Genomic DNA, 11,894 nt, shown 5'->3' on the forward strand with positions numbered 1-11,894 from the left:
TGGTGTACTACAAAGTCACACAGACTAAATGTGACAAAACTTCAGCAGACTTGAAAACCCCTGTTAACAACATCAGCAACAATGCATAAGCAGACAAACACACTGCTCTTTGTTTACACAGAATGCACAGAAGCTTATTTCAGACAGCATTAATTTATTTATCATACTGAATTTACAAAATTAAATGAAAAAGCAACAATTGAAGAAACAGGTTTGTACATTTGAGTCCTTTTTTCGTTTATTTTTTTGTTTTGTTTTTTAACAGTTTGAATAGCAATCCACTATGCACAAGGCTTATGATGATATTTCTATCTCTATCAAAAGAAAAGCAACCAAGATGCTCTGACCTTCCAATGAAGACACTGGAGTAAGGCGATTCTTAGGTTGGACAAACTGGACTTAAACGCAACCCTGTTACCCCATCATCCCATTAGAGAGCAGCTCTCTTTCAACAAACACTACAGAAATACTAGTGCCAGAAGAGCTTCTAAATCCATTCGGCCACCCTCTGCCTTCGATATCCACATCGATGAGATTTACAATGAAATAACACACCATCTCAGTCGTTCTGTTGAGTTCATGCACTAATCTGGAATTTGGGGAGAGTCTGAATTTACATCGAGATCGTGCCACAATGATGAGACGTCTCATGGCAACGTAAAAATCACTGGATGACTTCATTAAAGCTTCAGTCAACAGCTCTGGTTCTCGAGTTAACAATATGAGGATCATGGGAAATGTTCAGAGGAAGAACGTGACTCGAAAGGGCTGATGTTCGCATCAAGTCAATTTTTGTGCGGTAACAATTATGCTTTACAACTTAAAGCTGACAGACATAATTCTAAGAGCAAAAAAGACAGTAAACAACTAGAAAGTGTTTCTTAAAAGCCGGCCCTTTTCATAAACCGATGATTCCATGTTAAAATGTGCTGTATACTAATAAGAACACTTGTCGACGTGTCAAGCAGCGATAAATCTAGCTACCTACCGTGTACTTCGTATTTCAGTATACATTATTTAGTTCCCTTGAGCTATAGAGTGGTTTCAGCTTCGAGATGGGAGTCAAGAGAAGGGACACAGACAGGAAACACAGTAGTGTCCATTAAAGTGAATTGTTGTAGTGGTGAGCGATGCCTTTTTCTATTGTATACGCTCGTCATTAACAAATAGGAATAAAAATACTACGCTGATAATTGCGACATTTAAAGAAAATGATCGATCTCTTCGGTTCTGGAATGAAATTCTTACAACAGAGTAAAACATTCACCTTCATTTTTCATTAGAATAGATATGACAATATCATACAGGGCAGGGTAAATAGTGTAATAAATATCTAAAGCGCTAAATTGAAGCATTGGCTTTGAATGAAACAATAGTTAACAGTATTGACTGATGCCCTGAAAAGCCTTTTTGTTGGTGTTTGTTGGGTGCAGAACCCGGTGGTATCCTGCCCCAGTGCCATTCGTCGGGTGTCCCGAATGAGAGCTGGGCAGGGGACACGGAAGGCATGCCTTAGCTGCGGATGGGAGGCCCGGCAGGTTCGCTGTCGGGACGGGTGGGGAGGGAGGGTAATAGAGGGAGGCCAAGCGAGAGAGGAGAGGGATGTGAAACCGCAGAGATGAGGGAGGCCAGTGGCCTTAAACCCCATTAAAATGTCTTCCGGTGGATGGCACGGGCGCGATCTTCCTCATATTCCTTCTTGGAGACCCACATCTTCTTAAAGGTGTCGAGTGAAGCCAGGATAGATCCCCTATACAAAAAAAAAGGAAAAAGGTAAAGTAAAATACACTAAAACATTTTTTTAAAAACATACACTAACATTCAAAAGTTCGGGGTCTGTAAAAATGTCAAATTTAAAACAACTTTAATTGAATATATTTTAAAATGTAACACTGATTTTATGTTTTTCTACTCTTTTTTTTTTTTTTTTTTTTTTAAATACTTGAATTTTATTAATTAATTTTTTATTGCATTTCAGTACATTTAAATTTTATTTAAATGTACTGAATACAATTTTTATATTTTATTATTGTCATTATGGTTTTTGTCTTTTTTATTATTTTTGGTTTATTAAAAAATTTATTTAGGTGTAATTAATTTTCATTTTAATTTTAGTGCTTCAACTTAAGATTTAATGGTCTTAAATTAGATTAAACTTATTGTATTTCCATTCATTAATTTTTTGTTCTTTTTTGTCATTTTGGTATTCACTTGTCTTTTTTATTTTTGTTTAAAAAAATAATTTAAGTGTAATTTATTTTACTTTTGTTTTAGTTAGCTATCAACTTCAACTTAAATCTTTAATTAGCTTAAACTAGCTTAAACTTCATTTTTTTTATATATATATATATATCTAAAAAGGAAAAAATAATATTTCATTTTACTCAAGCTTTAATTCAATTAACAAAAATGTTTTAACAGTTTTAGTTAATGATAACCCTGATTTTTTAGGAATCTTTTTGGGGAATATGAATTTTAAAAGAACAGTATTTACTCTAAATACAAATCTTTTGCAACCTTATAAATGTCTTTACAGTCACTTTTGATCAATATAATGCATCCGTGCTGAATAAAGGTATTAATTTCTTGTAAATAAATAAAAAAAACAGTAGTAAATCTTTTTTGTGTAACATTGGCATATATATACACATTGCTCTTACCCTATCCATGTTGAATAAAGTCTCTCCTGTGGTGCAGATATCTGAAACAAGAAAATATATATATATTTAAAAACACAGTTCTCACACTAAGCTAACATTTCTTAGCCGTAACAGAGTCACCTTAATTTTAACGTCTTTGGGTGCAAGTTTCTTCACTTCGCTTAACAACCGGTCTCCAAAACCTGCGAGGAACAAAGTAAACATAGTGAACATAGTGTCTCAGTTCTGTCACTGGATGGAGAACTGAAAGATGCTTTCGACTGATCTCTTCGCTCTACCTTTGAGGAGCGTGGAGCCACCAGACAATACTATGTTAGAGAAGAGCGTGCGACGCAGATCCATGTCTGACTTCTGAATGGCGAAAGCCAGCACCTCATGAATTCCCTCGCTCTCATCTCCAATCAGATCAGGCCTGAAGAGAAGCTCTGGAGCCCTGAACCGGGCTGGACCGATCTGCAGGAGATAAACCGCTGTGAGTAACACATCAACTCAATGTGAAATTAAAACTGAATCCATTTACATTCTTAGTACACAATTCTGTTGCTATCATGAGTGAGTTATCGGTCCACTTTATCCCAACAAAGGAACTTTTGCCACATTATAGAAGGTTCTGAATGTCATGTTGACTTCAGGAAGAACCTGAACTGAAACTCCACTGAATGTAAACAAAACCAGGATATGATGCTACACTAACATATATGAGCCATTTCATTCTTACATCTAGAGTGCTTCCGTCGGGGAGTGTGTATTGAGCTTTTTCAGTTTCTAGAGTTTCATCCTTCTGGGGGTTGAGGGAAAGGTAGCAGGCTCTCTGGAAAACAAAACAGCATTTCTTCATCGTTTCGTATCTAGATTATAATTTCCACCAAGAAGGAGCTGCAAAGAACATGTCGTATGAATCCCGATGTGGTGTCTCATACCTCCTTGATGGTGCGCACGACCTCAAACTCAGCAGAAGTGTGGAAATCGTAGCCTTCCTTGCGTAGGAGGAGGCGGAGGTATCGGGAGACGTCACGTCCGGCGATGTCCACGCGCATGATGGAATGTGGAATGGCGAATCCCTCGTATATGGGGACAGCGTGTGTCACACCATCACCAGCGTCCAGGACCACACCTGTGGTTCGGCCTGTGGCGTATCTGTTAGACAGGAAACATGTTTGCACGAGAGAGGGAACAGGAAGTCTGATATCAGGAAGAATGAAATTCAAAGCAATGAACTCACAAACTGAGCACCGCCTGCATGGAGATGAACAGCGCCGGCACGTTGAAGGTCTCGAAGAAAACCTCAGCCGCCCGCTCACGGTTTTTACTGGGGTTCAGCGGCGCTTCAGTCAACAGTACAGGATGCTGTGAGATCAACATTAAATATTATTAATGTCTGAATAATAAAGCGCTGTGCAAATTTTTTTTTATGGTAATCAGAGATCGAATGAAATATAAGCTTAAACTTTATTTTCAGGTGATATTGCTACAGAAAATTACACAAATAACTATTAAATTAGATTAATAAACTACATGTAGTCACAATAGGGTTATGGTTATTGTGAGGGTTTAAGTTACTACTGTAAACATGCATAATTTACTGTTGTTATTATTACAGAAAGTGCATGTAGTATGTAAAAATATAAAACTTTTTTTATAGATGCGATTAATCGTTTGACAGCACTAATAAACACATAATACATCAAATGTAACACCGTACCTCCTCGGAGAAAGTCTGCAGCTGTTCCTTCGAGTACACGTACTGCCAGATGCGCTCCATGTCATTCCAATCTTTCACAATACCGTGTTCCATAGGATAGCGGACAGACAGCAGCCCCCTGTGCTCCTGAATACAGAACAGAAATAAATAACACAGAAGGTTTTTACATTCTTATAACAGCATGAAATCAAAACTATTTGTCTAAGTTATAATAACTTTTCTTTTGTATGGCATACATAAAACATTATTAACCAATAACATCACAAGTTAACAAACAATATTATTTGGAAGTATTATGGAAGTTGACTGTATCATGAATGTAAAACTTAATAGAGAGACATTCTTCAATTCAAATAAAAAAAGTTTACCTCAGCTTTGGGTCCAATGAAGAGATCACCTTCAAGGGCACCAGCCATCACCCGAACATGCTTGGGCCGTCCCACACTAGAAATACACCATTCTAGTTATTACATTACATTCACAACACATTACATTACTAAAATAAATGCCAGATGGTTAATATTACATCAATAAACCCAATTTATCTTAAAATTGTTTGGCAAGGATTTTTATTGTTTTTTAAAAGAGACTCTTATGCTCACCAAGGCTGTATTTATTTAACCAAACAGAAAAAGCGGCAATATTGTTATATATTACTGCAAATTAAAATAACTGTTTTATATTTGAATGTATTTCAAAATGTAATTTATTCCTGAGATGCAAAGCTGAATTTTTTCATCATCACTACTCCAGTCCTTCAGTGTGACATGATCACATGATCTTAAACTTTTGAAAGTTACTCCAATATAGTTATATCAAGAAAATAGTTACTTACTAATTTGGGAAACAGTATTTAGGGATCTGATCTCCAGCAAAGCCAGCTTTAATAACTCCAGACCCCTGAAAGAGAAAGTGTAAAGCAAGTTACAATGGTCTACAATTGTCCAGGAAGGTGGTTCAATATAAACGTGCAATATAAAAGCTCAAACAGTGAATGTGTTGTAAAATGATTCATATAATGATCTGATCCCTCCTTGTTTGTTCTTGAGTCATGAGACAGCGCTGGAGGGAGACACCAGAAAACCAACCATCTGTAGACTCCAGAAGAGTAAACAACCTAGTTTCACTAAACATCACTGATATTTTTGTAGTTCATCACTGATAAACTTTTGATAAGTTTTCATAAATTTAGCAACCTGTCAAAGAGACATTCAGACTTTGAGATCTCCCGCCTTAAATCTGATTAACAGTTGGGGCTTATTATTTCTCCATCTATAGCTGAAAACTTTTAGCATTGATCAAAATCCATTTTCTAACTTATATTAACTATTTCATACTAATAAATGTGGCTGTGTATATAAGGCGGGGTCACAGCCAGCCATCTTAGCAACTATAACTCTCAAATACAGGATTTTATCTGACAGCTATTCTTTGACAACCATGCATTTTGCAGTATTTCGTTAATTTGTACAACGCTGAATCATTTGTTGAAGTTTGAGACCAATTCAAAGCACCATTGAAATCAATGACAAATCAGCTTTACAGCGATGCATCAATCTGAGCAGCTAATGCTTCAAGATAACGCAATTAAGACGGATATTACACTGTTCTGCTTTACATACTGAAAACAATCAGACGTGCATCAGACTGTACATATTATAATCTAAATAATTATAATCCTAAACACCTCTCAATTAGCATTGGCCGGCTAGCGCTGGCTTTGGCACAATGGCATTAGCTTTAGCCTCTTAGCACAGACTGGGTGTGGAGGGCTGCTGACATCATACTCACATTATCAATCACAACCGGCTGGTTGGCTATAATATCGTACGACTCCATGTTCAGCCTGCGATTAGGTGCGTTTTTCGGTCAACTCGTTCGCAAGAAGCACCGTTTATGATTTTCTGTTCATGTAAACAAAAATAACCGTCGCTTCTTAGCAGAATAACCACAGGCTGAGCGGTGATACGTCAACCGAACCGCACTGTGGAGGGAGCCAATCAAACCCGACTATCTAGGAGATGAGTGACAGCTCATTTAGCCAATAGCCACCTGGTTCGTAGACGCAGTTTGACAACCTCCTGTTGTTTATTTATTTTGAATGTGTTTATTTTTATATATTTATTTATGTTATGTTCAGATATAATTCGAAATATATGTATTTAATTAAATGTATTTGTCAATAATTAAAATAGTAGCAGAGAGGATCCTTAATCATAATAAAAATCGAATTGCCATATTTAACAATTATTCAATACACATAACTTACTCTTTAGTTTCATGCATGTATGCTCTTTCATGAAGTGAGATAATATATAAATAAAAATATACACCAAACGAAGCATTCCTGGACATTTTAGATAGTTAGGGACATTTATTTTGACTAAGGGAAGTGGCTTATCCGGAAGTTGTTCTTCATGAGGTTGTCGTTCTGTCCTCCGAGAAATTGAAAGTGTCTGAGATCTTAGAGATCTAAACTAAAAATAACGCATATCAGAAACATTTACATCTACAAATCATCTTCAGGTAAGGATCTTTGTTTGAATTCGGTTAACAATGTTGTCTGAATTATATGTCTCGGTGTGTTTATAGCTGTTAAAACTTTGGTTAGTTTAATGCGAGTCATTCCATATGAAAATAGTGCTGAATTAAAACAAAATTTACATTTCAATTGTTTAAATTAGGAAATGCCCACTGACATGACATTCATACATGACTAGGGCCTGATTAATAACTAAAAAAAGCAAATATAATAAGATAAAAATGTATTGTTCATCTTTTATACAAAGACATAATTTAGTAAAATAAATATAATTGGCATGTTACTGTATGTATCATACCGTGTCGTATACTGTAATAATAATAATAAAATAAAAAATTGTAGATAATTATTTCATAATCCGTTTAATAAATGGCGTTGATTACCATATTATAAGACTAAACGTATCATGCATTTTACTATATTTATTTTACTTACAGTAGAAATGTTATTATTGAACATTGTGATGTGATAAATCAAATATGTTTGTACTGAAGAACTGCGTTCACGTCTAATGGTCTGTATTAGGTGTTGGACATTGAGCCTGCTGTGGCTCACTCATGGTTGAGCTGGAGGGCGTGGATCGAACCTGACACAAGATGGCCTGTGTAGATGAACCTCCAGAGAAGTGAGTTTCTCCATCAGCTGTGAATCACAGGACTGGTCAGTATAACTAATGGTCACTGGTAATCTGTTGTCCGATGACAGGAACTGCTGGGTGTGTTTTGCTACGGAGAAGGAGGATCGAGCTGCAGAATGGGTCAGCCCGTGCCGGTGTAAGGGCTGCACCAAATGGATCCATCAGTCTTGCTTACAGCGATGGCTTGATGAAAAACAGAAGGGAAACAGCGGAGGAGCCGTCAGCTGCCCACAGTGTGGCACTGAATACCAGATAGTTTTCCCCAAAATAGGTGAATATTTGCACTTGACCATTTTTTTTAAAGGAAACTTACTGATACATTTTTGTCATGGATTCAAACATTATTGCATACTTATAATGCACCAAATGTTTTGGATAATTAGCTCCTGATAAGAGTGTAGTTCTCCAAGCTTCTGCTATTAATTTTTTTTTTTACTGACTGAAATTGCCATTGAAGTTTAAATAAATTAAAATACAAATATTAGATAAAATCTTTGCAACTAAAGGAAATTAAAAAAGTGTAATTTAAAGTGCTAAAATGAGTAAAGCTAAATATAATAGATGGAAATATAAAAAAGTACAAAAACTAATTTAAAAAATATTTAAAAATAATTAAAATGAAAATTTTATTAAAAAAAAGCTTTTTAAAAAAGTACAAGTAAGAAGTAAAGTAAATATAAAAAGTAAAGTAAAAACTTTTAGTTAAAACTAACATTTAAATAAAAATAACTCAAAGCTTAATAAAATAAAAATAAAAAACTAATAAATGTATATAAAAAGCAAAAATTATTAAAAAAAAAATACTCAAAAAAGGCAAAAGCACATAATGACTAAAATGTAAATATAACAATACAAGTTAATTCAAAATTTTAATTACTATATTATATAAGTATTAATAAAATATATATTTTTTTGTTTTACCATTTAAAACAATAATCATATATTTATTTTTTAGTTTTTTAATTAGCTCAGAAAATGTGACAAAAGTGGACAGATTCTGCGTGGGCTTACTAATGACTAATATTCTGATTTTCTGTTTGGCTGATATTCTGTTAATTTAATAGGGAAGTGTTAAGTGTGTGGTTTTGTCTCTCGTCCAGGGCCTCTGGTGTACTTCCTCCAGCAGGTCGACAGAGCTCTGTCCAGGGCCAGTCCGTTCGCCGCGGCTGGAGTCGTGGTGGGCACCATCTACTGGTCAGCAGTCACTTACGGTGCCGTCACGGTTATGCAGGTGTGTTAAAGACAGGAGGATGAGAGGAGCTTGGCTCTTTTTGGCTCTTTTGAACACATTTTTTTCTCTGTTTTCAGGTGGTGGGCCATAAGAAGGGTCTGGATGTGATGGAGCATGCAGATCCTCTCTTCTTACTCATGGGTTTACCCACCATCCCCGTCATGCTGGTCCTGGGGAAGATGATTCGCTGGGAGGATTACGTGGTGCGGCTTTGGCAACGACACTCCTCTAAGCTTCAGGTCTTCAGCGGGCTTGTACCTGGTATGTGGAAAATGGGTTAAACTTGGCAGTAGTTCATCCCAGTGTTATTGGTTACTAAATCTAAAATTATTTCAAACTTTTAGTTTTCGTTTCTTTAATGAATAAAAATAGATTTTTAATCAAATGTAAAATAAAACTTTTTAATAAAACTTAATTAAAATAAGTTAAAGTACTAAAATTACTTAAACGGCAATAAAAATTAAATAAAAAGCTAAATATATTTTAAAAATGCACACAAGCTAATAACGACAAATGCATAACAATAAAATGAATAAAACCTGAACTAAAATGAAAACTGAAAAAAGCTAATTCATCAAGTACTGATATTACTAAAACTGAAATAGAAATAAAGCTGAATATATATATATATATATATATATATATATATATATATATATATATATATATATATATATATATATATAAAATAAATAACTAATAAATGAAAGTTAATAAAAATGACAAAAGTACACAACTCTTATCATTTAATCACTAAAGTAATAAACCACTAAATCTATTAAATATATTTAAATGTTTATTATACTGTAATAGTATATAAATTAACATAATACAAAATTAAATCTATATAAAAAGTCAATAAAAGCTCATGTAAATAACATAAGCACTTATTAAAATGACTAAAATGAAAACTAAAGGATTATTAATTGAAATATTGAAATTACTCAAATTAAATACAAATAAATTGAGCTAAATATAATTGGTTTTAATAAAACAAAAACCAGTACAAAATGACTAAAATTGAAATGAAAACCAAAAATAAAGGCAAATTCATTAAAGTATTGAAATGACTAAATTTCAATACAAATCAATTAAATATTATTGTTTTTTGTATGAAAATACTTTGCAAAAACTAATAAAAATTACAAAAGCACATAACAAAATAATAAAAACTCAAATTACAATAAAGATGGAAAAAATTTGAAAAAAACTGCCATTTTAGTAAATTTTTGGTGTAAACTGTTCCTTTAAATCATCTTAGCATTTGTGATTCAGTATCACAGTCTTACCGTAGGCTTGTGCTATTAATAAAATATTTAAAAAAGCATAATTTTACAGCAGAGAATATCATTTGTTGTGCAGGTGTGGGCCGTCCTCTGGCCCGCATCCCAGCAGATGGCAGTTACGGAGCAGACCATCTCTCTGTGTCTCGCACCCTGTGCGGCGCCCTCATCTTCCCCTCCATCGCCAACCTGGTGGGACGCCTCCTGTTCCGCAGGGTCACGTCAAACCTGCAGCGCACCATCCTGGTGAGAGTCGAAGGCGTTGAGAGTCTCCCATACATTAGGAAGTGTGAATCCTAACCCAGTTTTCCTCTTCCAGGGCGGCATTGCGTTTGTGGTGATCAAGGGAGTGCTGAAAGTATATTTCAAACAGCAGCAGTACCTCATCCAGGCCAACAGAAACATCCTGAATTACCCAAGGCCCGAGGGACGAGCAGAAGGCACTTTTGAGGATGACAATGAAGACAGTAGCAATGAATGAAGACGATGCACTTGAGGAAATCAACAAATGCACTGTAGTGTAGGATTCTCAGTATAAACAAAGACATATTTACAGATGTTTAAAGACGTCATTTTTCAGTTTCACGTGACTCTAAATCAGCACAAACACATATTTGCTATGTGTTACCTAACTGCAAGGGTGACTGAAATACTTTCATCGGTGAGAAACGTTTGTTGGGGTGTTAAAGTGCCTGTAATAGCAAAATACACCAGTAGATGGCGCCAAATGCAAAGCTGGTACCTGCACTGTGCACTGATGTCTCTGATGATGAAGACATTGTCAGTTAGCCTGCAAATGTAAGCAGTTCGAGAATGAGTCTGATTGAAGATGATAAGCACTGGCTCTTTAATGACAAATAAAGGATAATATACCCACAAACTTTGATAGTGTTAATAGAAAATCTGATTATTTTCTTTGTGTGTAATACTTATTTTTCTCTTTTGGACAGGCTTCGTAAACTGCTTTTGAAATAGGATGAAAATACTGAGTGAATCCTATAATTTTCTGAGGAAGAATATTGATCTTTTGTATTTTAAGGACGACACTTACTCACCAATGGGTCCTCTGCAGTGAATGGGTGCCATCAGAATGCGATTCCAAACAGCTGATTAAAAACATCACAATAATCCACACGACTCCAGTCCATCAATTTACATCTTATAAAGTAAAACTCTGTGAGTTTGTAAGAAATAAAGCCATCAATGTGTTTTTAATTTCAAATTGTTGTTTCTGGCTACAATATTTTTTTCATAATGCTACTTTGTCCAGTGAAAAATTTGTCTGGTCTGAATAAGGAGAGGAATATGCACAGATCGAACACCGTTTACAAGCAAAAACTGTTCTAAACAAATGTGTGGGTGGATTTTGATGTGAGTGGACAACAGGGTATGGACTTTTTCCACTAGAGTAAGTGTTATTACTACAGACTGGTTTCGTACAAACAAACAACTTTTACTTCTGAAGATGTTAAATGGTAGACTGGGGTTATGTGAAATACTTGTGTGTATTATGGTGTTTTTATCAGCTGTTTGGACTTGGACGGCACCCATTCAATGCAGAAGATCAATTGGTGAGCAAGTGATGCAATGCTACATTTCTCCAAATCTGATGAAGAAACAAACTGATCTAAATCTTGTATGACCTGAGTAAATCTTCATTTTCGGGTGAACTATAGCTTTAAAGGATTAGTTCACCCAAAAATGAAAATTAGGCTGCGTTTTACCCTTTAAGAAACGAGTAATGATGTTTATTTAAATAGAAGTGTTAATTATGTAGTCGTGGGGGGTGAGGTGATGGACATGATTTTCCCGCTCCCCACTGGCGTGTTTGGCACAGCC

General features: G+C 35.2%; 2 protein-coding genes across 2 annotated transcripts; one reads left to right on the top strand and one right to left on the bottom strand.

Moving 5' to 3' along the window:
- Nucleotides 1-134: 134 nt before the first annotated feature.
- actr1b (actin related protein 1B) lies at nucleotides 135-6,357 on the bottom strand. The gene is made up of 11 exons (XM_026274327.1): nucleotides 6,154-6,357; nucleotides 5,198-5,262; nucleotides 4,731-4,806; nucleotides 4,363-4,488; nucleotides 3,883-4,007; nucleotides 3,581-3,797; nucleotides 3,379-3,471; nucleotides 2,939-3,113; nucleotides 2,781-2,842; nucleotides 2,661-2,701; nucleotides 135-1,750 (listed from the first exon to the last, which is right to left on the bottom strand). The coding sequence occupies exons 1-11, from the start codon at nucleotides 6,199-6,201 to the stop codon at nucleotides 1,648-1,650; spliced, it is 1,131 nt and encodes a 376-aa protein (XP_026130112.1). The 5' UTR covers nucleotides 6,202-6,357; the 3' UTR covers nucleotides 135-1,647.
- Nucleotides 6,358-6,737: 380 nt separating this feature from the next.
- Nucleotides 6,738-10,935, top strand: LOC113110242 (E3 ubiquitin-protein ligase MARCH5-like). Its single transcript, XM_026274328.1, has 7 exons — nucleotides 6,738-6,888; nucleotides 7,430-7,529; nucleotides 7,610-7,812; nucleotides 8,642-8,772; nucleotides 8,850-9,033; nucleotides 10,135-10,301; nucleotides 10,375-10,935. The coding sequence occupies exons 2-7, from the start codon at nucleotides 7,501-7,503 to the stop codon at nucleotides 10,534-10,536; spliced, it is 876 nt and encodes a 291-aa protein (XP_026130113.1). The 5' UTR covers nucleotides 6,738-6,888; nucleotides 7,430-7,500; the 3' UTR covers nucleotides 10,537-10,935.
- The last annotated feature ends 959 nt before the right edge of the window (nucleotides 10,936-11,894 follow it).

Source organism: Carassius auratus, chromosome 10 (genome assembly GCF_003368295.1).
Source record: "Carassius auratus strain Wakin chromosome 10, ASM336829v1, whole genome shotgun sequence".
NCBI lineage: Eukaryota > Metazoa > Chordata > Actinopteri > Cypriniformes > Cyprinidae > Carassius > Carassius auratus.